Genomic DNA, 25,905 nt, shown 5'->3' with positions numbered 1-25,905 from the left:
GCATTCCCTGTCACCTCCCAAGAAGCAGGTGCTAAGGTCACAATCTCCTCCTCCAACAGCTGATGAGAACATCGATGTCACCAGCAATGACCCTGAGTTCCCCTCCTCTCCATTCTCCTCCTCCTCCCCCTGTGGCCTGGACAGCATCCATGAGACGTCGGCTCGCCTGCTCTTCATGTCCGTCAAGTGGGCCAAGAACCTGCCCGTGTTCTCCAGCCTGCCCTTCCGGGATCAGGTACCATCCGGCCTGCCTGCTGGGGAGCTAGGCTGAGCTGGGGTCAGGCGGTCCACTCGAGTCAACCAGACGGGGCAGGCACATCCCCATGCCAGTATGAATGGAAGTACACACAGCTTGGATGGGAGTAGCCGGGGACACACATCTGAGTCAGCAACGGCCAGGAGTGCATCTCAGGGATGGTGACGGTGGGGGAGCTTGCATCTCCGGGCAGGGATGATGGGGTGCACACCTAGGAGATGATGATGGTTGGGGACCCACAGGGACCAGGGATTTGAAGGCAGTGCCTATGGCTCCCAGGGTCTTCTTAAGTCCTGGAAGACCCTGAGACCTGACATTCTGTGGGTGACACGTGACCTGCACACCCTGAACAACCCGATTGGCTGACTCTAGGCCCCCTTGGAGCACAAGGGCCTATGACTTCAGGGCTTGCATTTTACTCCAATCTCTCCAGTTCTGGGCCACCCCTCTCGGCTTCTAATGGGCAATCAGACCTTTGAGAAAAACCAGGAACGGCACAAGGAGGGTCTGAGCCCCTCAGCCAGTCTGTGTGCTGAGATGGAGCAGCTCAGAAGAATCAGGCCATGTCTGTTGAATACACTCAACTTAGGACACTCATGGGGCATGTCCCGAAGGCTGCCCAGCTTACCATGGCTCTGGTTGTTTCTAAATGTCCCAGTGAGCCTCGGAGGGTAAGCAGCTGAGCCAAATGGTACCAAATCCCAGAGCTCTGGGCCCCTGGCTGATGTCAGGAGAGCATTCTCAGCTCCCAGGACAGCGCTTTCATTCCTGGGGTGCCTGAGATGGTGGCAGAGGCTCCAGACTGAGCCAGAGAAGCTGTGTATGCGCCATAACGGGCACCCTCTTTCTGGGCACAGGTGATCCTGCTGGAAGAGGCATGGAGTGAACTCTTCCTCCTCGGGGCCATCCAGTGGTCTCTGCCTCTGGACAGCTGTCCTCTGCTGGCACCGCCTGAGGCCTCTGCTGCTGGTGGTGCCCAGGGCCGGCTCACCCTGGCCAGCATGGAGACACGCATCCTGCAGGAAACTATCTCTCGCTTCCGGGCGTTGGCAGTGGACCCCACAGAGTTCGCCTGCATGAAGGCCCTCGTCCTCTTCAAGCCGGGTAGCTGAGTCTTTGCCCAAGCTTTGAATGGGAATGCTAGTGACTTCCCTCTGCCTCTCACTCTCCCTCCACCACCCACATGTGTGTAGATGTGCGCAGGCCTCTATCCTGGGGGATGGGAGGAGAGCGGTAGGGCTGGACTCCCTTCTCCTCGGGTACCCTCCTGGCTGAGTGTGAGGGGACAGGGCAGGCTGGAAGCCCCCGATGGAGCTCCTGGCAGTTTTCCTGGACCCGGCAGGGCCCAGCCCATAGGGCCCCACACCCATGTCTGCAGCCAGAGCCCTGGGCCACCACTTCATGGCCAGCCTTGTAACAGCCGAAACCTGTGCTAAGCTCACTGGTGCTGCTTCTCCCCAGAGACGCGGGGCCTGAAGGATCCTGAGCACGTGGAGGCCTTGCAGGACCAGTCCCAGGTGATGCTAAGCCAGCACAGCAAGGCCCATCACCCCAGCCAGCCCGTGAGGTGACCTGGGCACCTGCCCACCCGCTCGTCTGTCCCTGCCCTCTTCACCCTTCCCCTGCCTCTCCCATGCCCTCCCAGCGCTCACTGCTTAGACAGCACAAGGGTCTCAGTTCAACAGCACGCAGCCAATATCTGCTGTGTCCCAGGCACAGTGCCAGGCCTGGGGAGTGGGGACCAAGATGAGCATAAGATACAGCTACTGCCTTCCAGAGACAGCTGGCACAGGGACTGCACTGAAGACGAAAACTGCCCTAGCCAGGCACTGAGGGTTGCACGAATCTTCAGGAGACAGAGACCCCTCAGCATGAGAAGCCTAAAGCAGGATTGGGAGGGACTTTGAGGAGACAGGGCTGGACTTGAAAGGAAGGAGAAGTCTAAAAGCAAACCTCATTTGCAAAGGGGGAAAGGGGAAAGCATGATATGTTATCAGGACAGGAGCCCACCTTGAAGGTATTAACAGGTTCCTACCAGCGAGAAATGGGGAGAATAAGCCAGAAAAGTACCCCAGGACCAGCCTGTTCATGACTTTGAATGCCAGCTAAAGGCCATATCTGACTTGGGAGGCAGAGGGCAGCTACTGCAGGTTTTGGAGCAGAAGAGTGTCATACACGGGGCCGGACCTCATGCAGATTGGCATGGCCATGGGTACGGAGGATACTGGGAAAAGGATGGCAGCTACTGCCACCTTCCAGGTGGTTCCATGGAGTTCTAATCTTTGGGTATTGCCAGGGGGAGTGGAAGGGAGACGCTAGGAGTTGGAATGGGTCAGACCGGGTGTTTGGGTGACGGTAAGGAAGGAGGGAAGAGGAGCTCTTTGGAAGAAGTTATTCAAAAAATAAAAATGAAAGCCAGGAAGAAAGACAGTTTTGAGGAAAGATGATAAGGTGTTTCGGAGGTGCGGTGAGCATCCTGTAGAGAGGCACTCACATATGCCAAGCACGTGGATGGCCCCGGCTAGGTTTGGGGGAGAGTTGCTGCAGGCTGAGCATGGCTGGGCGAGGGTGGGGTGGGAGCCAGTGCTCTGGACTACCCTGATTGGCCCAGCAGCGGCAGATGTCATAGATCCCAGGCAAGGTTGGAACGCTTGGCCTTCAGCCATCTATTGGTTATTTTACACCATGTTATCTGCATTCTTTGGGGCTCCCAGCCGTTCTTTCTGAAGAAGTGAGCTAATATGGGCATCCTTGCATCACCTCTAATCCAAGAAATGACTACAAGGAGAAAAGATAATTTCCTTTTAGGAAAAGCCACAGTAGGCAAGGTGTGGTGGCTCACACCTGTGATTCCAGCACATTGGGACGCCAAGGTGGGCAGATCACGAGATCAAGAGATTGAGAGCATCCTGGCCAACATGGTAAAAACCCCGTCTCTACTAAAAATACAAAACTTAGCTGGGCGTGGTGGTGTGCGCCTGTAATCCCAGCCACTCAGTAGGGTGAGGAAGGAGAATTGCTTGAACCTGGGACGCGGAGGCTGCAGTGAGCCAAGATCGTGAAACTGCTCTCCAGCCTGGTGACAGAGTGAGACTCCATCTCAAACAACAACAAAAAAGAAAAGCAACGAAGTATATGCCATAGAGCACAGGAAGATTTGTGCTGCTTATGAGCACAGGAAGTCTTAGTCATAAAGACTTGACTTAGCATCGGAAGAGTGGGCACCAGAGACGTTCAGAAACCGGTGGCCTTTCTTGGCCAACTTTCTGTTGGAACCAGCTCCCCAGAGATGTCCTGGCATAGTGATTTTGCATCAAATTTCAAAATGCTGATTAAGGTTTCCTATGTCCCTTCTATAGCAGCTCATTGCCTACGACAAGCAGAACTGAGTGTGAAAATAATGGTTTGGGGTTCTCCAATCCAGCATATTTCCATTTTTAAAAACTGCAACACCCAGGAAGAAACACAATTACCATCGCCACCTGATATTCAAAGAGACACCGAAGCGAAGTTCCACCAAGTAATTCCTACCCTTATTTTGTGCAATTTACCTGATAGTTCTCTTTTATTTTTATTTTTTTAGAAAAGGCTAATTGTGACCTATTGAATTTAATTTCAGACCCACAAAGCGGGGCAATACCTGCAGTTTGGAAAAACATTCTCTGACATTATAGTTATTTCTTCTTCCTCCCACTCTTTAGATCAGAAAAACAGAAGCAGGGAAGGCAGATGGGAAGAGTACGGATATGACTTGCTCAGGGCTGCTCACTTGGCACTAGCAAGAGAAAGGAAGGCCTTAGATTGGCAAAGAAAGTCCAGCAGATCACTGGGTGGTGGGCAAGCCCTCCCCGAAATTCACGGTGAGTGGAGCATGGGGCTGCCGGATGTGGAGGAGCCTCCTTGCTGCTCGGCCATCAGACCTACCCAGGAAAGGTTTGGTTCCCCCATCTGTCTCTTGGGGCTTCACCATCCATCTTTTGGGTTGCAGACTCCTGTCTTAGCAAATAATTCTTATTTAAAACAATAAACATGTTTCTCAATGACTGTCTCAGTCACCAAAATTATCCGTCGACTTCAGGACATTTTCAGTAATGGCTATCATCATCCTAGGAGGTTTACAGGCAGGAATTTGTATTCTTATAAACATAATCTTACCGATAAAGAATAAATAACATGATTATCATAATACTCATATATATGATTAATAATAATATGTTCATATACAGGTGCTCCTTGACTTATGATGGGGTTAGTCTTGATAAACCCATTGTTAAGTTGAAGCTACTGTAAGGTAAAGATGAATTTTCATACATAACCCATCTTAATGAGCATACTGAATGCTTATCATTTTCACACCATGATAAAGTCAAACCATCTGTATAAAGTTAATATAAATTTCACTTTATAATCTTTACATATAAACAATATTTACTCATTATTTTCATTGCATTCCTAAACTAAATGGGGGGTGGCGGCTCACAATGGGTCGTGGTAGGTGAAGGCAACTCTTTTGGTGAATGCAGCTTTTCCTTGAAATTCCTCCTGACCTGCTCTAGAGACCTTATCCCTTCTCTCCTTCCTCCACTGCCTTTCCTGGGAGGGCACTGCCCCAAGGACTAGCGCTCAGAAGCTGGTTGTAAAACTGATGGTGTCCTCTCTCCTGTTCAGGTTTGGGAAGTTGCTGCTGCTTCTCCCGTCTTTGAGGTTTATCACCGCGGAACGCATCGAGCTGCTCTTTTTCCGCAAGACCATAGGGAATACTCCAATGGAGAAGCTCCTTTGTGATATGTTCAAAAACTAGTGGGAGCGGAGGTGAAATGTTTCCAAGCACTCTGGAAAACGATCTACTGAAGTGAAACATTTGCCTACTCTTTGCCCCAGCAATTCTGCTTGTAGGTAGGTGTGTGTATCCAGCAGAGATGCTCACCAAAAGATATTGTAAGAATATTCATAGCAGCTTTATTCATAATAGCCCCAAACTATACATTGACGGTAGGATGAATTAACACATTGTGGTACATTCATATAATGAAAAAATTTAAATTACGGATACATGTGACAATACGGGTAAACGTCACAGACCTAAAAGTTGAATGAAAAAAGCCAGGCAGAAGGTCCATGTCTGCAGAGTTCAAGCACGGGCAAGATTAACTGATGGTGACCCAAGTTGGAATAGTGATTACTTCCAGGTGGTGGGGGATTGATTCTGTAGGGGCCCATGGGAGCCCTCTGGTGGAAAAGAAATGTTACTGATTTTGATCTGGGCAGTAGTTTCACAAATGTATTCATATGTAAAAATTCAGTGAGCTGTGCACTTAACTGTATTTTGTTAGACCTCAATAAAAAAGTTTTTAAAAACCTCAAAAAACAGAAAAAATAAGTGTGGTCAAGGCTCTCCCTTTGAGGACACTGAAGGATTGAGCACTTTGAGTTCCATCTGGGTTCCGCTCCAAGTCAGAGTCCGGGTGCAATGCATTCAAGCCCAATGGAAAATCTCCCACAGAATCCAACCAACCAGCTTCTCTCCAGGTGGCATTTCATCATCTGCAGCATCTCTCAACTTTCATTTATCTCCTGTCTCCTTCCTAAGTAAAGGCGAACCTTCCAACTCCACATAAGGCAGCTCCAGGTACTTTTTGTGAAAGGGACTCTTCATCACTTCGTAGGTCCTTATGGAAAGATAAAGCTCAGATGAAACTCTTTTTTTTTTTTTTTTTTTTTTTTTGAGATGGAGTTTCACTCTTGTTGCCCAGGCTAGAGTGCAATGATGCGATCTCAACTCACTGAAACCTTCGCCTCCCGGATTCAAGCGATTCTCCTGCCTCAGCCTCCTGAGTAGCTGGGATTACAGGCGTGCCACCACACCTGGCTAATTTTGTATTTTTTGTGCTTCTCTATGTTGGTCAGGCTGGTCTTAAGCTCCTGACCTCAGGTGCTCCACCCGCCTCAGCCTCCCAAAGTGCTGGGATTAGAGGCATGAGCCACTGTGCCTGGCCAAAGCTCATCCTTTTCAAAGATAGATCCAGACGGCTGTGAAAATAATATTTTAACACATTAACATATATCAGGCAATGTATACATTAATAGCAGGCAGTGAGCTGGGCACTTTTAAAATTGTCATTTAATCCTAGATTAACTCTGAGGGAAGAGCTAATTATCTCCATTTATAAATGAAAAAACTGATGCTTAGAGAGGACTCAGACCTTGGTGTGACTCTGCCTAATGCCGGCACCACCTCCTTCCCACTTCCCCTTCCCCTTCGGAAAGACTGAACAACTCTGTTGCATTTTCTGCCTTCAAAGGGTAAGTGCTTGAAATCAAGACAGAAAAGTTCACGTGAGAAGTCTGAGAAATCCTAGGGGTTCGCTGTCCTTTGGGTTGTGTTTGAATTCCCTTAGCTGACAGAAATGCCCTGTCTACTCGGGAACTGAGAACAGCTAGGGCTGGTGCCCAGAGAGGAAAGAGTATGGCAAATGCTGCCCAGATGAAGCCCTTCTTCAGCCCCCAAGCTACTTCAGATTGTCCAGCTTTTGAAAGTATCAGAGTGGACTCAGTTAATCAGGTCATCTAATGTCTATGATGCTACTTACTGCCCAATTCCCTATCAAAAGTTTTATCCATAAGAGCTAAGACCTGAGCAAAGCCACCTTAGGAAGACACATTGTTGAAATATGACCAGCCCAGCCCTGCATATTTAGCTTACAGTTTGGCTTTGGAGGACATGGTAAGACTGCAAAGGTAGCCTGTTGTAGTTCACAGGCCAGCATCTGGGATGTGTGAGCGCAGGACATCGACATTGGGAAGGAGATTTGAGGGCTCTCCAGGAAGAACTCTTGGAGAATTAGAGGAAGTACATAAACTGGATTGTCTGCTGTCAATCTGGCATCAATACAACCACCCCCTCCTCAACTTCTAAGGGCTTTTCTTCATTGCCGGGATGCCAGGAAGGAACTACATTTCCCAGAAACCCCTTCCCCTAGGATTTGCTAGGCACTCACAGGAAACTTTTTTTCTCCCTAATACCAAACTGATTAAATTTGGCATTAGGAAAAAGAGAAGCCATTTTTCCTTGGAGACACTACAGCCACATTATGGGAAAATAGATTTCACAGCAGCCTCTTGGCTAGAATTCTAATAGCTTCCAGGCAAGCCCTTGAGAACTTTGGAACTTTTAGCTGAGATTTGCGTTGGCTTTCTTGACCTGCGGGAACATCCCTGACCTTTGTTAGCTCCTCATTTCTGTACTAAGCCCATCTCACCAGGAATACCGAGTGGCCTCCATTCTCCTAATGTGGCACAGCTCTCAGCATGCCCCAAGATTTATTCAATGTTTTGTTGTAGATTGGTTCTACTGAAATTCTGATAAGTAATGGCTCTTTCATTGCATTTAGGGTCCTTGCCAGGAGAGGAGATAATTTGAAAGCTTTTTTTCCCACCCACCCCCCATCAATGTCAGAAATTTGGCTACAATGCACCACAGAGGTAGACCCTGTGGGACTATCTGGGCCTTTCTTTTCAAATAAAGCTAGATTTAGATTCATGAGACACTTCTCAACCCACAAGGTGGTATTTCAAGGTAGGAAGGGCAGGGAAAGACTCAATATGCCAAGAAGTGCTCATTCAAATGTAACCTGATAGTCAAACCTAGGTATTGTCTCTATCTGGTGGACATCATTGGTGTTCCCCACTAGAATGCAGGCTCTACAGGGCAGGGATTTTTGATTTGTTCACTAATGTACCCTAAGCACCTAGGACAATGCCTGTGAGCACTACCTGGAAGTGACACACTCCTTGACTGAGGATCTGAGACACCTACAAGATTCAACAGTCAGGTATTACATATACCTTATCTATTTTCAGGGTTATGTCTCTGCTCTAAGACACTGTACTGCCACCCATTCTAGGGCAAAAGCATTTTAAAAACCAAACCAAACCAAAGCTCTAGTCTCTTTATAACTTGCATCTCATTATACCTTTCTGTTCTCAGGTCTTCATAATCACAACAGTTAGTTGTAGACTCAGTAATCTCAGGGCCAATTTTTAAGAATGGATTTTGGTTGGGCATGGTGGCTCACACCTGCAATCCCAGCACTTTGGGAGGCCAAGGGGGCAGATCACCTGAGGTCAGGAGTTCGGACCAGCCTGGCCAATGTGGTGAAACACTTGTCTCTACTAAAAATAGAAAAATTAGTCAGGCATGGTGGTACGTACCTGTAGTCCCAGCTACTTGGGAGCCTGACCCAGCAGAATTGCTTGAACTTGGGAGGTGAGGGTTGCCATGAGCCGAGATTGCACTACTGCACTCCAGCCTGGGTAATACAGCAAGACTCCGTCTCAAAAAAATAAATAAAAGTGATGTTTCTAGGTTTTATTTGGGCAACTAAGGAAATTTTAAACAATTCTATTCATATTTCAGGGTAATATAAATTTTTTTATTGCGTTTTAGGTTTTGGGGTACATGTGAAGAACATGCAAGATTGTTGCATAAGTACACACATGGCAGTGTGATTTGCTGCCTTCCTCTCCTTCACCTATATCTGGCATTTCTCCCCATGCTATCTCTCCCCAACTCCCCACTCCCCGCTGTCCCTCCCCTATTTCCCCCCAACAGACCCCAGGGTGTAGTGCTCCCCTCCCTGTGTCCACGTGTTCTCATTGTTCAACACCCACCTATGAATGAGAACATGCGGTGTTTGATTTTCTGCTCTTGTGTCAGTTTGCTGAGAATGATGGTTCCAGGTTCATCCATGTCCCTACAAAGAACATGAACTCATCGTTTTTGATGGCTGCATAATATTCCATGGTGTATATGTGCCACATTTTCCCTGTCCAGTCTATCATCGATGGGCATTTGGGTTGGTTCCAGGTCTTTGCTATTGTAAACAGTGCTGCAATGAACATTTGTGTGCATGTGTCCTTATAGTAGAACAATTTATAATCTTTTCGATATATACCCAGTAATGGGATTGCTGGGTCAAATGGAATTTCTATTTCTAGGTCCTTAAGGAATTGCCACACTGTCCTCCACAATGGCTGAACTAATTTACACTCCCAACAGTGTAAAAGTGTTCCTATTTCTCCACATCCTCTCCAGCATCTGTTGTCTCTATATTTTTTAATGATCACCATTGGAACTGGTGTGAGATGGTATCTCAATGTAGTTTTGATTTGCATTTCTCTAATGGCCAGTGATGATGAGCATTTTTTCATGTTTGTTGGCCTCATGTATGTCTTCTTTTGCAAAGTGTCTGTTCATATGCTTTGCCCACTTTTGAATGGGCTTGTTTTTTTCTTGTAAATCTGTTTTAGTTCCTTGTAAATTCTGGATATCAGCCCTTTGTCAGATGGGTAGACTGCAAAAATTTTTTCCATTCTTTTGGCTGCTGATTCACTCTAATGACTGTTTCTTTTGCCGTGCAGAAGCTGTGGAGTTTGGCCATGCAGAAGCTGTGGAGTTTGATTAGGTCCCATTTATCTATTTTGGCTTTTGTTGCCAATGCTTTGGTGTTTTTGGTCATGAAGTCCTTGCCTATGCCTATGTCCTGAATGCTTTTGCCTAGATTTTCTTCTAGGGTTTTTATGGTGTTAGGTCTGATGTTTAAGTCTTCAATCCACCTGAAGTTAATTTTAGTGTAAGGTGTCAGGAAGGAATCCAGTATCTGCTTTCTACACATGGCTAGCCAGTTTTCCCAACATGATTTATTAAACAGGTGTTGGGAAACAATCCTTTCCCCATTGCTTGTTTTTGTCAGGTTTGGAAAAGATCGGATGGTTGTAGATATGTTCTGTTGCATCTGAGACCTCTGTTCTGTTCCATTGGTCTATATCTCTGTTTTGGTACAGTACCATGCTGTTTTGATTACCTTGTAGTAGAGTTTGAAGTCCGGTAGTGTGATGCCTCCCGCTTTGTTCTTTTTGCTTAGAATTGACTTGGCTATGCGGGCTCTCTTTTGGTTCCATATGAAGTTTAAGGTGGTTTTTTCCAGTTCTGTGAAGAAGGTCAATGGTAGCTTGATGGGGATAGCATTGAATCTGTAAATTACTTTGGGCAGTATGGCCATTTTCACAATATTGATTCTTCCTAACCATGAACATGGAATGTTTCTCCATCTGTGTCCTCTCTTATTTCGTTGAGCAGTGGCTTGTAGTTCTCCTTGAAGAGGTCCTTTACATTCCTTGCTAGTTGTATTCCTAGGTATTTTATTCTCTTTGTAGCAATTGTGAATGGCAGTTGGTTCTCGATTTGGCTCTCTTTAAGTCTGTTATTGGTGCATAGGAATGATTTTGATTTTTGCACACTGATTTTGTATCCTGAGACTTTGCTGAAGTTGCTTATCAGTTTCAGGAGATTTTGGGCTGAGACAATGGGGTCTTCTAGATATGCAATCATGTCGTCTGCAAATAGAGACAATGTGACTTCCTCCTTTCCTATTTGAATACCCTTTATTACCTTTTCTTGCCTGATTGCTCTGGCTAGAACTTCCAGTACTATATTGAACAGGAGTGGTGAAAGAGGGCATCCTTGTCTAGTGCCAGATTTCAAAGGGAATGCTTCCAGTTTTTGCCCATTCAGTATGATATTGGCTGTTGGTTTGTCATAAATAGCTTTTATTATTTTGAGATACGTTCTGTCAATACCTAGTTTATTAAGGGTTTTTAGCATAAAGGGCTGTTGAATTTTGTCAAAGGCCTTCTCTGCATCAACTGAGATAATCATGTGGTTTTTGTCTTTGGTTCTGTTTATGTGGTGAATTACGTTTACGGACTTGCGTATGTTGAACCAGCCTTGCATCCCTGGGATGAATCCTACTTGTTCATGGTGGATAAGCTTTTTGATGTGCTGTTGCAATCAGCTTGCCAGTATTTTATTGAAGATTTTTGCATCTATGTTCATCATGGATATTGGCCTGAAGTTTTCTTTTCTTGTTGAGTCTCTGCTGGGTTTTGGTATTAGGATGATGTTTGTCTCATAAAATGATTTGGGAAGGATTCCCTCCTTTTGGATTATTTGGAATAGTTTCAGAAGGAATGGTACCAGCTCCTCTTTGTATGTCTTGTAGAATTTGGCCGTGAACCCATCTTAACCTGGGCTTTTTTGGGTGGTAGGCTCTTAATTGCTGCCTCAACTTCAGACCTTGTTATTGGTCTATTCAGGGTTTTAACTTCTTCCTGGTTTAGGCTTGGGAGGAAGCAAGTGTCCAGGAATTTATCCATTTCTTCCAGGTTTACTAGTTTATGTGCATAGAGTTGTTTGTAATAATCTCTGATGATGGTATGAATTTCTGTGGAATCTGTGGTGATATTCCATTTATCATTTTTTATTGCACCTATTTGGTTATTCTCTCTTTTTATTTTTTATTGCATTTTAGGTTTGGGGGTACATGTGAAGAACATGCAAGATTGTTGCATAGGTACACACATGGCAGTGTGCTTTGCTGCCTTCCTTCCCCTCACCTGCATCTGTCATTTCTCCCCATGCTATCTCTTCCCACCTCCCCACCCTCCGTCCCTCCCCCATTTCCCCCAACCCACCACAGTGTGTAGTGCTCCCCTCCCTGTGTCCATGTGTTCTCATTGTTCAACATGCGCCTATGAGTGAGAACATGTGGTGTTTGATTTTCTGCTCTTGTGTCAGTTTGCTGAGAATGATGGTTTCCAGGTTCATCCATGTCCCCACAAAGGACGCAAACTCATCGTTTTTGATGGCTGCATAATATTCCATGGTGTATATGTACCACATTTTCCCTATCCAGTCTATCATTGATGGGCATTTGGGTTGGTTCCAGGTCTTTGCTATTGTAAACAGTGCTGCAATGAACATTTGTGTGCATGTGTCCTTATAGTAGAATGATTTATAATCCTTTGGATATATACCCAGTAATAGGATTGCTGGGTCCAATGGGATTTCTATTTTTAGGTCATTGAGGAATCGCCACACTGTATTCCACAATGGTTGAATTAATTTACACTCCCACCAACAGTGTAAAAGTGTTCCTATTTCTCCACATCCTCTCCAGGATCTGTTGTCTCCAGATTTTTTAATGATCGCCATTCTAACTGGTGTGAGATGGTATCTCAATGTGGTTTTGATTTGCATTTCTCTAATGACCAGTGATGATGAGCATTTTTTCATGTTTGTTGGCCTCCTGTATGTCTTATTTTGTAAAGTGTCTGTTCATATCCTTCGCCCATTTTTGAATGGCCTTGTTTGTTTTTTTCTTGTAGATCTGTTTTAGTTCTTTGTAAATTCTGGGTATCAGCCCCTTGTCAGATAGGTAGACTGCAAAAATTTTTTCCCATTCTGTTGGTTGCCAATTCACTCTACTGACAGTTTCTTTTGCCGTGCAGAAGCTATGGAGTTTGATTAGGTCCCATTTGTCTATTTTGGCTTTTGTTGCCATTGCTTTTGGCGTTTTGGTCATGAAGTCCTTGTCTACACCTATGTCCTGTATGATTTTGCATAGATTTTCTTCTAGGGTTTTTATGGTGTTAGGTCTGATGTTTAAGTCTTTAATCCATCTGGAGTTAATTTTGGTGTAAGGTGTCAGGAAGGGGTCCTGTTTCTGCTTTCTGCACATGGCTAGCCAGGTTTCCCAACAACATTTATTAAACAGGGAATCCTTTCCCCATTGCTTGTTTTTGTCAGGTTTGTCAAAGATCGGATGGTTGTAGATATGTTGTATTTCCTCTGAGGCCTCTGTTCTGTTCCATTGGTCTATATTTCTGTTTTGGTACCAGTACCATGCTGTTTTGATTACTGTAGCCTTGTAGTACAGTTTGAAGTCCGGTAGCGTGATGCCTCCTGCTTTGTTCTTTTTGCTTAAAATTGACTTGGCTATGCAGGCTCTCTTTTGGTTCCATATGAAGTTTAAGGTGTTTTTTTTCAGTTCTGTGAAGAAGGTCACTGGTAGCTTGATGGGAATAGGGTTGAATTTGTAAATTACTTTGGGCAGTATGGCCATTTTCACGATGTTGATTCTTCCTAACCATGAACATGGAATGTTTCTCCATCTGTTTGTGTCCTCTCTTATTTCATCAAGCAGTGGCTTGTAGTTCTCTTTGAAGATGTCCTTCACGTTGTTAGTTGTATTCCTAGGTATTTTATTCTCTTTGTAACAATTGCAAATTGCAGTTTGTTCTTGATTTGGCTGTCTTTAAGTCTGTTACTGGTGTATAGGAATGCTTGTGATTTCTGCATGTTGATTTTGTATCCTGAGATTTGCTGAAGTTGTTTATCAGTTTCAGGAGATTTTGGGCTGAGACGTTGGGGTCTTCTAGATACACAATCATGTCATCTGCAAATAGAGACAATTTGATTTCCTCCTTTACTATTTGAATAAACTTTATTTCTTTTTCTTGCCTGATTGCTCTGGCTAGAACTTCCAGTACTATATTGAATAGGAGTGGTGAGAGAGGGCATCCTTGTCTAGTGCCAAATTTCAAAGGGAATGCTTCCAGTTTTTGCCCATTCAGTATGATATTGGCTGTTGGTTTGTCATAAATAGCTTTTATTATTTTGAGATACGTTCTGTCTATACCTAGTTTATTGAGGGTTTTTAGCATAAAGGGCTGTTGAATTTTGTCAAAGGCCTTCTCTGCATCAACTGAGATAATCATGTGTCTTTTGTCTTTGGTTCTGTTTATGTGGTGAATTACGTTTATGGACTTGCGTATGTTGAACCAGCCTTGCATCCCTGGGATGAATCCTACTTGATCATGGTGGATGAGCTTTTTGATATGCTGTTGCAATCGGCTTGCCAGTATTTTATTGAAGATTTTTGCATCTATGTTCATCATGGATATTGGCCTGAAGTTTTCTTTTCTTATTGAGTCTCTGCTGGGTTTTGGTATCAGGATGATGATGTTTGTCTCATAAAATGATTTGGGAAGTATTCCCTCTTTTTGTATTGTCTGGAATAGTTTCAGAAGGAATGGTACCAGCTCCTCTTTGTATGTCTGGTAGAATTCGGCTGTAAACCCATCTGGACCTGGGCTTTTTTTGGGTGGTAGGCTCTTAATTGCTGCCTCGACTTCAGACCTTGTTATTGGTCTATTCAGGGTTTCGGCTTCTTCCGGGTTTAGGCTTGGGAGGAAGCAAGTGTCCAGGAATTTATTCATTTCTTCCAGGTTTACTAGTTTATGTGCATAGAGTTGTTTGTAATAATCTCTGATGATGGTTTGAATTTCTGTGGAATCTGTGGTGATATCCCCTTTATCATTTTTTATTGCATCAATTTGGTTATTCTCTCTTTTCTTTTTTAGTAATCTGGCTAGTGGTCTGTCTATTTTGTTGATCTTTTCGAAAAACCAGCTCCTGGATTTATTCATTTTTTGAAGGGTTGTGTCTCTATCTCCTTCAGTTCTGCTCCTAGTTATTTCTTGTCTTCTGCTAGGTTTTGAGTTTTTTTCATCTTGCTCCTCTAGCTCTTTCAATTTTGATAGGGTGTCAATTTTCAATCTCTTCTTGCTTCTCATGTGAGCACTTATTGCTATATATTTTCCTCTAGACACTGCTTTAAATGTGTCCCAGAGATTCTGGTATGTTGTGTCTTCATTCTCGTTGGTTTCAAAGAACATCTTTATTTCTGCCTTCATTTCATTGTTTATCCAGTCAACATTCAAGAGCCAGTTGTTCAGTTTCCATGAAGCTGTGCAGTTCTGAGTTCCTTTCTGAATTCTGAGTTCCAACTAGATTGCACTGTGGTCTGAGAGACTGTTTGTTATGATTTCCATTCTTTTGCATTTGATAAGGAGTGATTTACTTCCAATTATGTGGTCAATTTTAGAGTAGGTGTGATGTGGTGCTGAGAAGAATGTATATTCTGTGGATTTGGGGTGGAGAGTTCTGTAAATGTCTATTAGGCTTCCTTGGTCCAGGTGAGTTCAAGTCTTGGATATGCTTGTTAATTTTCTGTCTAGTTGATCTGTCCAATACTGACAATGGGATATTAAAGTCTCCCACTATTATTGTGTGGGAGTCTAAGTCTCTTTGTAAGTCATTAAGAACTTGCCATATGTATCTGGGTGCTCCTGTATTGGGTGCATATATATTTAGGATCATTAGCTCTTCTTGTTGCATTGATCCTTTTACCATTATGTAATGTCTTTGTCTCTTTTGATCTTTGTTGCTTTAAAGTCTATTTTATCAGAGACAAGAATTGCAACTCCTGCTTTTTTTTGCTCTCCATTTGCTTGGTAAATCTTCCTCCATCCCTTTATTTGGAGCCTTTGTGTATCCTTGCATGTGAGATGGGTTTCCTGGATACAGCACACCAATGGGTTTTGGCTTTTTATCCAATTTGCCAGTCTGTGTCTTTTGATTGGGGCATTTAGTCCATTTACATTTAGGGTTAATATTGTTATGTGTGAATTTGATACTGCCATTTTGATGCTAGCTGGCTGTTTTGCCCATTAGTTGATGCAGATTCTTGATTTTGCTGATGCTCTTTTTACCATTTGGTATGTTTTTGGAGTGGCTGATACTGGTTGTTCCTTTATATGTGTAGAGCCTTTTTCAGGAGCTCTTGTGAAGCAGGCCTGCTGGTGATGAAATCTCTGAGTACTTGCTTGTTTGCAAAGGGCTTTATTTTTCCTTCACTTATGAAGTTTAGTTTGGCTGGACATGAGATTCTGGGTTGAAAGTTCTTTTCTTTAAGGATGTTGAATGTTGACCCCCACTCTCTTCTGGTTTGTAGGGTTTCTGCTGAGAGATCTGCTGTGAGTCTGATGGGCTTCCCTTTGTGGGTAACCTGACCTTTCTCTCTGGCTGCCCTTAGCATTTTCTCCTTCATTTCAACCCTGGTGAATCTAACGATTATGTGCCTTGGGGTTGCTCTTCTTGAGGAATATCTCTGTGGTGTTCTCTGTATGTCCTGGACTTGAATATTGGCCTGCCTTGCTAGGTTGGGGAAGTTTTCCTGGATAATATCCTGAAGAGTATTTTCCAGCTTGGATTGATTCATTGTCTCTGTCACATTGAGGTACACCAATCAAATGTAGATTAGGCCTTTTCACATAGTCCCACATTTCTTGGAGACTTTGTTCATTCCTTTTTACCCTTTTTTCTCTATTCTTGCCTTCTCGTTTTATTCCATTTGGCTGTTGAAACTTGTGCATGCTTCGTGAAGTTCTCGTGTTTTTCAGCTCCATCAATTCACTTATATTCCTCTCCCAATTGTCCATTCTCATTGGCATTTCAACAAATCTTTTTTCAATGTTCTTAGTTTCTTTGCATTGGGTTAGAACATGTTCTTTTAGCTCACAGAAGTTTCTTATTACCCACCTTCTGAAGTCTGATTCTGTCATTTCATCACACTCATTCTCCATCCAACCTTGTTCCCTTGCTGGTGAGGAGTTGTGATCCCTTGTTAGGAGGAGAGGTGTTCTGGTTTCGAGTGTTTTCATCCTTTTTGCGCTAGTTTCCTCCCATCTTTGTGAATTTATCCATCTGTTGTCTTTGTAGTTGCTGACTTTCAGATTGGGTCTCTGAGTGAACTTAGTTTGTGGATGATGAAGTTATTTCTGTTTCTTAGTTTTCCTTCTAACAGTCTGGCCCCTCTGCTGTAGGACTACTGAAGTCCACTCCAGGCCCTGTTTGCCTGGGGATCACCTGCAGCAGTTGCAGAACAGTAAGGGTTGCTACCAGTTTCTTCTTCTGCTATCTTTGTCCCAGAAGGATCCCTGTCAAATGCCAGTCCGAGCTCTCCTTTAGGAGGTGACTCTTTGGATATACGGGGGTCAGGGAGCTGCTTGAGGAGACAGTCTGTCCTTTATTGGAGCTCAAGTGCTGAGCTGTGAGCTCCGTTGTTCATTCAGAGTTGCTGGGCAGGTACGTTTAGGTCTGCTGCAGCAGAACTCATTAACTTCTTTTTTTTTTTTTTTTTCCCCCAGGTGCTTAGTCCCAGGGAGTTAGAGCTTTATTTATGAGTTTCCATTGTGCTGCTGCCTTTTTTTTTCAGGGCTGCCCTGACCAGCCAGGAGGCAGCCTAGTCACTGTGTGCCTGCAGAGGCCTTGCTCAGCTGCTGTGGACTCCACCCAGCTGCCGTGTGATCTTCCCTGCAGTCCTGTTTATATGGGTGTAGTTAGAACTGCCTCAGCAATGGTGGCCCGCCTCTGTAATGGCAGACTCTCTGTAATGGCAGGTTGCCTCGGCAATGGCGGACTACCTCAGTAGTAGTGGAGTGTCTCAGTAATGGTGGACACCCCTCTCCCACAGAGCTGGACCGTCCCAGATTCAGCTGTGCTTGCTGTCAAACTCTCAACCCAGAGCATTTTCAATTGCTGGGTTTTTTTTGGGGGGGGATGGGTAGGACCAGCTGAGTGTGATCACCTGACTCCCTGACTCAGAGTCTTTTTTTTTTTTTTTAGTTGAATGGTCAACTCTCTCCCCGGTGTTCCAGTCGCCTGCTGAAAAAGTGCCGTGATCTGTGCAATTTCCTGTGTGGCAACTCCCTGCGCCAGCTGAAATAGCAGCGCTGAGATTCGTGGTGGTTTTTTTGCCCAGGAATTGCCTGGCCTGGCTCCCTGTTTCAGTTCCCTTGTAAATCAGATGAATAAGTGAGTGATCTGCCTTCCCGGGGCTCCAATTGCCAGCTAAAAGGGCACCCAGACCAGTGTATTTTGTACGGAGAACCGCAGTGCCAGGGAGCTGGCAAAGCAGCCGCACTGGCCAAAACAGCTGCGCTGGTGACCCGTGGGGCTCCTCCACCTGGGAATCTCCTGGTCTGTGGGCAATAAAAATCCGTCTGGAAATGTGACATCCACTCACCCTCTGCGCTTTCACTGGGAGCTGCAATCCTGAGCTGTTCCTAGTCGGCCATCTTGGGTCCTCCTAGCATAGTGTAATATAAATTTAATGCAAAAATGTAAATGTAAATTTAATGTAAAAAGAAGCAAGGATGACCCCACAATTTTCAAAATTGAATATATTTGGCTAGAAAAAAGAAACCTGATTTGGCATTCTGAAGCCACTGATCCTAGGTCAATCCTTTCATCTAGTATCTAAGTGCCCAGCACCTCTTATTAGGTGCTGGGAGCAAGACAAGCAAGTGTTTGTTTGACACTGTGAATACTGAAAGCTGTTGAGAACACTGGCCTCCAATTCAATTCACAGGGTTAGCGCAAACTTCCCAGGACAACTGCTTTTTACACTAAAACCTGAGGGTCAGCAGGAGTTCTCCAAAGATGGGAATCTGGGAAAGAGAACTGACTTCCAGATAGGAAAACTAACATCCTTTAGCCTTTCCCAGTCATGCAGTAAAGTTGGTGGCAGAACAAAAATGACAAACTGAGTTAAAATTTGTTTCTACTGCAATGTGTTGCTCTGCTTTGCAGTCAAAATCCTTGAGCCTGCTATTAACGACCTTGCTACTTCTTCAAGTGGTCAATTTAGGGGAAGATCCTAAATGCAGACTGCTTTTCCTGCCCTTTAAGCCTTAAACCAATTAAATGAATTATTGACAGCCAGCAGCTTGCATCCACTACAGACAAATGACACCCTGAATCATACCTTCACTTGAATTCAGTTGAGTTCCAGGGACTGCCACTTCTGTGCTTTGTCAATCTGGGGTTGAGTCCTTTCCTGAAAACACATCAGTGTAACAAAAAAGTCACTGCTTTTCCTTGGAGTTGGACTGGAATAAGTTGGAGTGGGAGCTAGGATGGATGGAAAACAAACGACACATATTGCTGCTTCTGGAAGCTTTGTTCTTTAATGAGCCATGGGGTGATTTGTTCATCAAGCTGCTTTTGTGTAGCCATACAGTGCATATTTTGAGTGACACAAACTGCACTTTATACAGATGATGTCTTGTTACCCCTCAACCCCCCACAAAGAAAAAAACAAAAAGGAAATTACAAAGTGCCTGTTGATTGCATCCGGAATGTAAGCAGTTCCATGGGTGAGATAAATCATTCTTCTTATAGAATTATTCTATTAAACAGTAAAATGTTATATTTCACAGGATATGTTCTTTTACAATACATAGTCTTTAAAAAATTTACACTCAGCATATTTATAAATTACTTAAAATCCATTAAAATAATATAATACTAATCTGTAGTCCACACCTTTTCCATAGTAAATACAAATACTTGGTTCAAAAGGTGTAACTTCTATATGACCTCAAAGGGCTGATAGGCTAATTAAGAGTGGATGACTAGCAAGGTGATAGGCCCATAGTTGGGGCTTTTTTGAAAACAGTTTCAACCAAGGGACCAATATGAGACCTAAAGGATTCATCTCCACAATCATTTTGCTGTTACCCTTTCAATATCAAATCAAATGTGGGAGTCATTCTAGAGAAAAGTGGTTAAAAGTAGTCTAGGGCATAGAAAAAGATGACTCCCACAGATGCCAAGGAGTTTTATTACCAAGGCCAACGTGGTACTGGGGGACAGTGCTGGGGCACTGTCACAAGAGCATGGGTGGACATAACACATTTGTCCATACAGAACCATGCATGCCCTGTGTCCAGCTTCCCACCAAGAAGAAAAAAGAGAGGAGGATGAGGAAAGCCATGGAGTATGTTTCTTTTTATATTAAAAACGCTCTCAGCTCTGAACACATCCTGAGAATCCTTTCTTCTTTCTAGTTTACCAAAGTGCTTGCGAAAGGTAAACACTGATTAGTTACAGTTAAAAACACAGCCCACAGGCACTGAGGTGGGACTACAGACCTGGCTGGACTACATCTTTTCAGCACACATCTGTGACCCTCTGTCTTTGATGGTGAAAACAACTCTACTGTTACGAAACACAGAACAGAAGTCTTCATTAACCTTCCAGCAGGGTAAGTGCTCTGGCAGGTTTCCAAAGCATAAGAAGGTGGGTCTCTAGTACTCCATCCCAGGACCTCTGGCCCTTCTGTCTCTCTCTGCAAGGCTCATAGTTGGAGGGCTATATTGCCCTTTGTGTTTTCAGAAGCCCGGAGTGGCAAAATAATTTAAACGGCAGGAGGTACAAAGTACTTTGTAAAATAAGCATGTCACCTCCCTGAATCCTGCCTGTATTTGCTGTCAATTTGTTTCAATTTGTGATAACAGAATGAAATCACACTTCTCTACTTAAGTTACATTTTCCATAACAGTAAGTACATAATTACAGGGATACATTCACTTTAATGGGAAGAACTGAAAATTCAGGTTTTGTTTGGGGCTGGGAATGTGTGCGGTGACTAGAGTGCTCTGCATTTTGGAGTGCTGGCTCCAAATGGGGAGCTGCCCCACTGCTGCCATGCAGAGCAAAGCAAGCAAGGGAGAAGCACTATGGAACCACAAATGTGATGCACAATAAGGGCTAAACACCTTTGTCAGGGATTGTACTGTGGTGTCACTTTGTGGTGACCTAACTTTACCATGCAGAGGGCCGGTGAGAACAGATGGATGCAGACACAGCACTTGGTTCTGAAGGTTTTAAAGAGTATGGCTTCATCTCTTGATCAGGCCAACAAAGCCTATTACCCCCTATGTAAACAACAGCTTTCCCTCAAAGGGAGGGCCCCTCACTGCTCTCCACTCTTACCATTTTGTGGCTCACTCCTCCTCACCTACCCACCTCAATCCTGGCAGACTGTTAAATCACTAGAAATCCACAAAACTAGCAACCAAAAAAACAAGTTTCTTTTTTTTTTTCTTTCTTTTTTTTTTTTTTAAATTGAATTTTACCCAAGTTGGAGTTTCAGGTCCCTGAGAAAAATTATAAAGTCTCTTAACATCCATCACCTAGTTCCTATAAAGTGACCTACATAAGTAGTTTTTTTAACTGCCAAAAAGCTCATTTTGCCAAAAAACCACACAAAGATTTAGAAGGAAGAAACTGTGCCAACATGTGTTCTCCTGGCCATTGGTCTGGGCCACAGGAAATTATTCAATAAGGGCAATCTTTTTTTTAATACAGGATTTAACCAACATTCTGGAGCAAGTGCAGAGTAACAATTAATGCCCAGCAGCACACTACTCCCTCAAGAACACTTAAACAGGCTGTGCAGCCCGACATGGGGCTATGGAACCAGCAATCCCACTCTCACACACCATGCTGAGGGGTTTTCCTCTAGGAGAGTCTCTGAAATTCTGATTTTTAAAAGCTTAACATTTATTACTTCTCAGGACAAGATGAACAAGGTGGCAGATGTCTATGGGATATAAAGTATAACATTTGTTCACTAACTGTCATTATTCTGGAGATTTTAAGAGCTTCCTTTCTCTGGCCCAATTCTGAACCCAAAGCAGGGAGAGGTAAGACTCCTGCTACCTTTAGCTGCCACTCAGAATTATGCTCCAAGTCTAACCTCTGGGGCTGGCCAATAACCACTGAGGCAATGGCATGAGGTTCAGTGTTGTGTAACAGGAGAGACTCTGCCTTAACTAAAGACTTAATGTTTCCACAACTTCAGAGAAGTATGAAAAGGAAGAATAACCAAAATACAGATTATAGATGGTAAAGGCTCTTTTTCAGAGCAGTGCATGTAGTAGCAAGACAAGATGCATTTAGTAACTTTAAAAATAAACATTTCACATACTTAAGAAAGGCTATCATGTTTCACTTTTCATATATTATAAATAGCAAAAACAGATTTCTAATTGAAACTTAAAATGCTATTATAACTCAGGTGTATGAAGACCACCCAGTGGTGAAAATGATGTCTTACTATCCCCTCAACCCAGGGATGAATGGCTCTCACCCCCTTGTCCAGTGGCCCCTAATCTGTGGGAAGAAATTCCATGGGAAGGAGGAAAGCACAAGGTTAAAAAGAAATAATATACTTACTATACATATATATTTACAGTAAACTTCAGTAACCAGAATATTAACAAAAATAGCTTCAAGTAGTCCTTGATTTTTTTTCCATCATATTTAATACTGATGGTCTGAGAAAAGGAAGATAAAAGTTAGATGAGTTATATTAAAAACCTTTTTATTTTTTGGCAGCTTTCTGTAACACTTATTCATGCAATGCTGTATGTGAAAGTTTCTGGAGAACTGACTAGACGGTCACATTATTTGTTTGAGTCTGTGGTGGCAATCCACCAGCAGATGAACAGGCTCATATGCGGTTTTCGGTTTAATCTATACAAGGAGAAAAGCCTGAAGGGCTTAGGATGAAACCTTCCTAAGTTTAGGGATCACCATGTCTCTGGGAAACTAAAAAAACAAAGTAGAAGAATCTGATCCTAGGACTAGGAAACATGAGAACAGTATGGCTACTGACACTTCAGTCCATGCAATGTATTTGGCAGGAACTAAACAGGAGTTAAACCAGCACTGATTATTATGACATGAATCGTCATCAAAAAACAAAATAGGTATTCTCTTCTTCACTGTATAATAAGAGAGCTAAGACACACTCTGATGGCTTCATGGAAACAACCACTTTTTTTTTTTTTTTTTTTTTGCCTTCCCCAGAATATAAAATGGAGCTTTTTTTTTTTTTTTTTTTTTTTTTTTTTTTTTTTTTTTTTCCCAGAAATCTTAAAATAGAGGGCTCAGACTTTTTGTTTATAAGTTTTTGGAAAAAAATTATATCCAACCCCAGCTCCTAACTATCCCAAAATAAATCCAAATGCCTTTTGCTTTCATGGTTAAGAAGGATGTATACGTTTTCTTCAAATGCCAGAAATGAGAGTCTCCCTCAGGCCCACAATATTCCCCCTAGTTCAACACCCACCTTTGGGAAGGGAAAACAGGATAGGGGAGAGGCAACTACAACTGACCAAAATCCCCAGGCCCTAGGTGGCTTTGTTTAGTGAAATCTCAATTCAAATAGAGCAGCCAAGGCACAGCGGGCACCATCCCCAGCAGGCTTCAAAGAGGCCTTTCTGCTTCTGCAGGAGGCCCAGGAATTCAGCACATACAGTCGTAGCCATATGCTTAGAAAAGAGGCAGGACCACAATTAGGATGGACTATTGTGAACGAGGTGATGAAGCACAGCCCCAAAGGTGAGATGTGTTTACCGCTCTGTAGCCATGGAGGGAAACACATCTGCCAGTTCAGACCATAAATTCATTATTTCCAAAGAGTGCTAGCTGTTGGTTGGAGGTGCAGTCTGGGTCCACGGTTTTTCTGTGGCCAGACATGACTGTCCCCTCTGGGGTCTCTTTGGTTTTCTGAGGTGAGTTTTTCACATTCTTTAATTTTTGTTTGCCCTTTTCTGGGTTGAAGGTTCCTCTGCTGATGAACTGAGGCCTGTCTTCCAGGGATTTGGTCTGGCCCAGTGGTCCTTCCATTCCCAGGGCCTCATTAGCTGAGGCAGCTCGGTAGAATGGAGATTTGGAATAAATCTGAAATCGTTTTCTGGTCCCATGAGACAGCGCAGTGTTAGACAGACATAAAGAGGAGACCGAAGAGTCCACTACATCGAAAGAGTCTTGCTGCTTTTTAAGCTGTTTTCGCAACTTGCTGGAAGGTTCGGACTTGCCAGCTGTCTTCATGGAGCTAAGGGCTAAGCTTCTCTCTAATGCAAAAAAGAGACCAAAGATGCAAATGACAGTTCCCTCTAAAGCAAGTCATCATGTAATGAGTAGGTGTCACTGTTCACACATGAAATTGGGTGGGATAAGATTTGGAGGGTCCAGGCTGACCTACTATGGGCACAGACATAATCAAAGAGAGCTCACCATCCATTTGTAGATGTATCATTTCAGAATCATCCCCAAGGAAATCTGGCATTTGACTATGCCACCAGCAGAAGCCTAGAACAGTCACTATCATTTAGAAACCAGCCAGGATATGTAGGAAGTTCTATGTCTCCCTGAGATGCCATTCAGTTAAACACCTCTTTTGTGTATGTGTACAGTCCCACTTCACAGTGGGGCAAAATTCCTGCCACCCTCAGAAAATGGGTCATGGGTCAGTAGGACAACATGTATTGTGATTATTGGCTTTTCTCTTTGGTAAATGCAGGATAAAATATTAAATTACAAAAACAAACAAACAAAAAAACTCACAAATGTATATGGAAGCTTTACAAAGACAACAGGAAAAAAGAATAGAAGTCAGGAATCTAGGTAGCAAAGACAGTTACATTTCTTACCCTCATCCAGGTGGTGGTAAGGGCCTGCATGCCAAACGATGAAGGCTAAAACTATATGGATAAAAGGACAACATTCCTCAGGACTTTGTTACTGTTGATGTATGGTCAGTGCATTCTTAAAAGACTTTGTCTTAGTTTGGAAATCCTTATTCCTCCTCTGCAAAACAAATCTGGAGTCTTTGGTTTACCATGTTCACTTACCTGATTTCTCAGAGATAGCACCTTCAGTCTCCATATTCAAATTTTCTGAGCTATCAGCAGTCCCAATGGAGGCCTCAGACTCAAGGGTTTCATCATCAGAGGCACGGGGTTCCAGTACAAGCATCTCAAATGTTAGCTCTTCCCTGTAAGATACAATCAAGAAACCATTAGCATTTGATAGGAATTGGAAGGAAGATAACAGAAAAAAAGATCCTCCGTGGAAGTCAGGAATCTAAGAAGCAAAGACAGTCCCATTTTTACTATCCCCATCCAGGTGGTGATGAGGACCTGTATGCCAAACATGGTGACGGCTAAAACTATATGGCCTAAAGGACAAAATGACAGACAGCCAGTCTAGGAACAACAATAGGGCTAAGGGTAGGGTGAAGGAAGATGCTGTAGTGGTGAGATCTTTTGGTAAAATGAACTCTGGACTGATAATCAGAAGATCGGGGCTCTAAACTTGTTCATAATTTTTCATAATGTATCAGGAAAGTACCTTTCTCTCTCTGGACCTCAGCTTCCTCAACCGCAAAACAAAGAGATTAAACCAGATAATCTCTAAGATTCCTCTGGCTCCTAAACTATTTTCCATGAAGCTTACTAACTGGCTATAGACTATATCCACTACCTTCACCACAGAGACCTCTAGATGAAGAAAAACACTGATCTTTTCTGTCCTTTGAAGCTTATGCCATCTTCAGTTACTGTATTCTCTTATCTTCCTTATTCATCAAAGTCACCCAGCTACCTCTCAGTAGTGCCCCACATTCCATGAAGTCTTTGGTACTTGGCTTTCTCACTAATGCCTGACATCACCCTGATATATTTAATTAATGTCTTTGTAAAAACTCATTTCAATACCCTAACACTAAAGTTTCTTTATGTCTGCAACTTCTAACAAGACCTTCATCCACTTTATCTAAGCTACTTTCTCCAATGGGTAGATCCTGGAGCTTGTCATTACCTGGAAATAAACCAACTCTGAATTCAATACTCTACTCTGTTCACAACCTCCTTATCCTTCCAATTCTTACTCACCTTCTAAACAAGTCTCTTCCCTAAAAGACTCCCTTACCTTTACTTTCACTTTACTTAGCTTGAGATCCATGAACAATCATTTAAAAAATAGCCTTACCAGGATTACAATTGTCCTAAGCCATGTGCATTCTAAGACTGTTTGTTCTTTCATTTTATGGAGACTGTCTCCTTTTTTAAAAATTCCTATTTATCCTTCAAGACTGCCAGTATCATTTGCATCAAAGCTGAATGAGGTCTTCTTTTCAGATCACTCTTACAGCAAATAGCCCCTGGTCAATGTACATCATCTTTGCCTTACCATATTTTTAAAAGCTGAGTTCTGCTGCTGTTTTAGCTGGCCTAAACCCCAGAATCATTCATGAGAGACAAAAAAAAAA

At 43.4% G+C, this 25,905-nt stretch overlaps 2 protein-coding genes across 15 annotated transcripts in view; one reads left to right on the top strand and one right to left on the bottom strand.

Annotated features, from left to right (window-relative positions):
* Positions 1 to 20,958, top strand: part of NR2E3 (nuclear receptor subfamily 2 group E member 3) — a 33,515-nt gene extending 12,557 nt beyond the window's left edge. For 4 of the 6 annotated variants that reach the window (XM_074392729.1, XM_039469451.2, XM_010340284.3 and 1 more), the window contains 4 exons: positions 60 to 235; positions 1,114 to 1,360; positions 1,718 to 1,823; positions 4,925 to 5,941. In XM_074392729.1, the coding sequence (XP_074248830.1) occupies positions 60 to 235; positions 1,114 to 1,360; positions 1,718 to 1,823; positions 4,925 to 5,057 (662 nt within the window). In that variant the 3' untranslated portion in view covers positions 5,058 to 5,941. Of the gene's footprint in view, positions 1 to 59; positions 236 to 1,113; positions 1,361 to 1,717; positions 4,548 to 4,924; positions 5,942 to 17,624 lie in introns of those variants that run through there. The other 2 variants (XR_012516082.1, XR_012516083.1) reach the window with 2 other exon arrangements.
* Positions 20,959 to 22,153: 1,195 nt separating this feature from the next.
* The window catches only part of MYO9A (myosin IXA), a 291,275-nt gene continuing 287,523 nt past the window's right edge, over positions 22,154 to 25,905 (bottom strand). For all 9 annotated transcript variants that reach the window (XM_074392722.1, XM_074392721.1, XM_074392727.1 and 6 more), the window contains 2 exons: positions 24,488 to 24,630; positions 22,154 to 23,707 (listed from right to left, as the gene is read on the bottom strand). In XM_074392722.1, coding sequence (XP_074248823.1) covers positions 23,244 to 23,707; positions 24,488 to 24,630 — 607 coding nt within the window. In that variant the 3' untranslated portion in view covers positions 22,154 to 23,243. The remainder of the gene's footprint in view (positions 23,708 to 24,487; positions 24,631 to 25,905) is intronic.

The sequence above is a fragment of the Saimiri boliviensis genome, chromosome 2 (assembly GCF_048565385.1).
Source record: "Saimiri boliviensis isolate mSaiBol1 chromosome 2, mSaiBol1.pri, whole genome shotgun sequence".
Taxonomy (NCBI): Eukaryota; Metazoa; Chordata; class Mammalia; order Primates; family Cebidae; genus Saimiri; species Saimiri boliviensis.
This window is presented reverse-complemented; position numbering and strand designations above follow the sequence as displayed.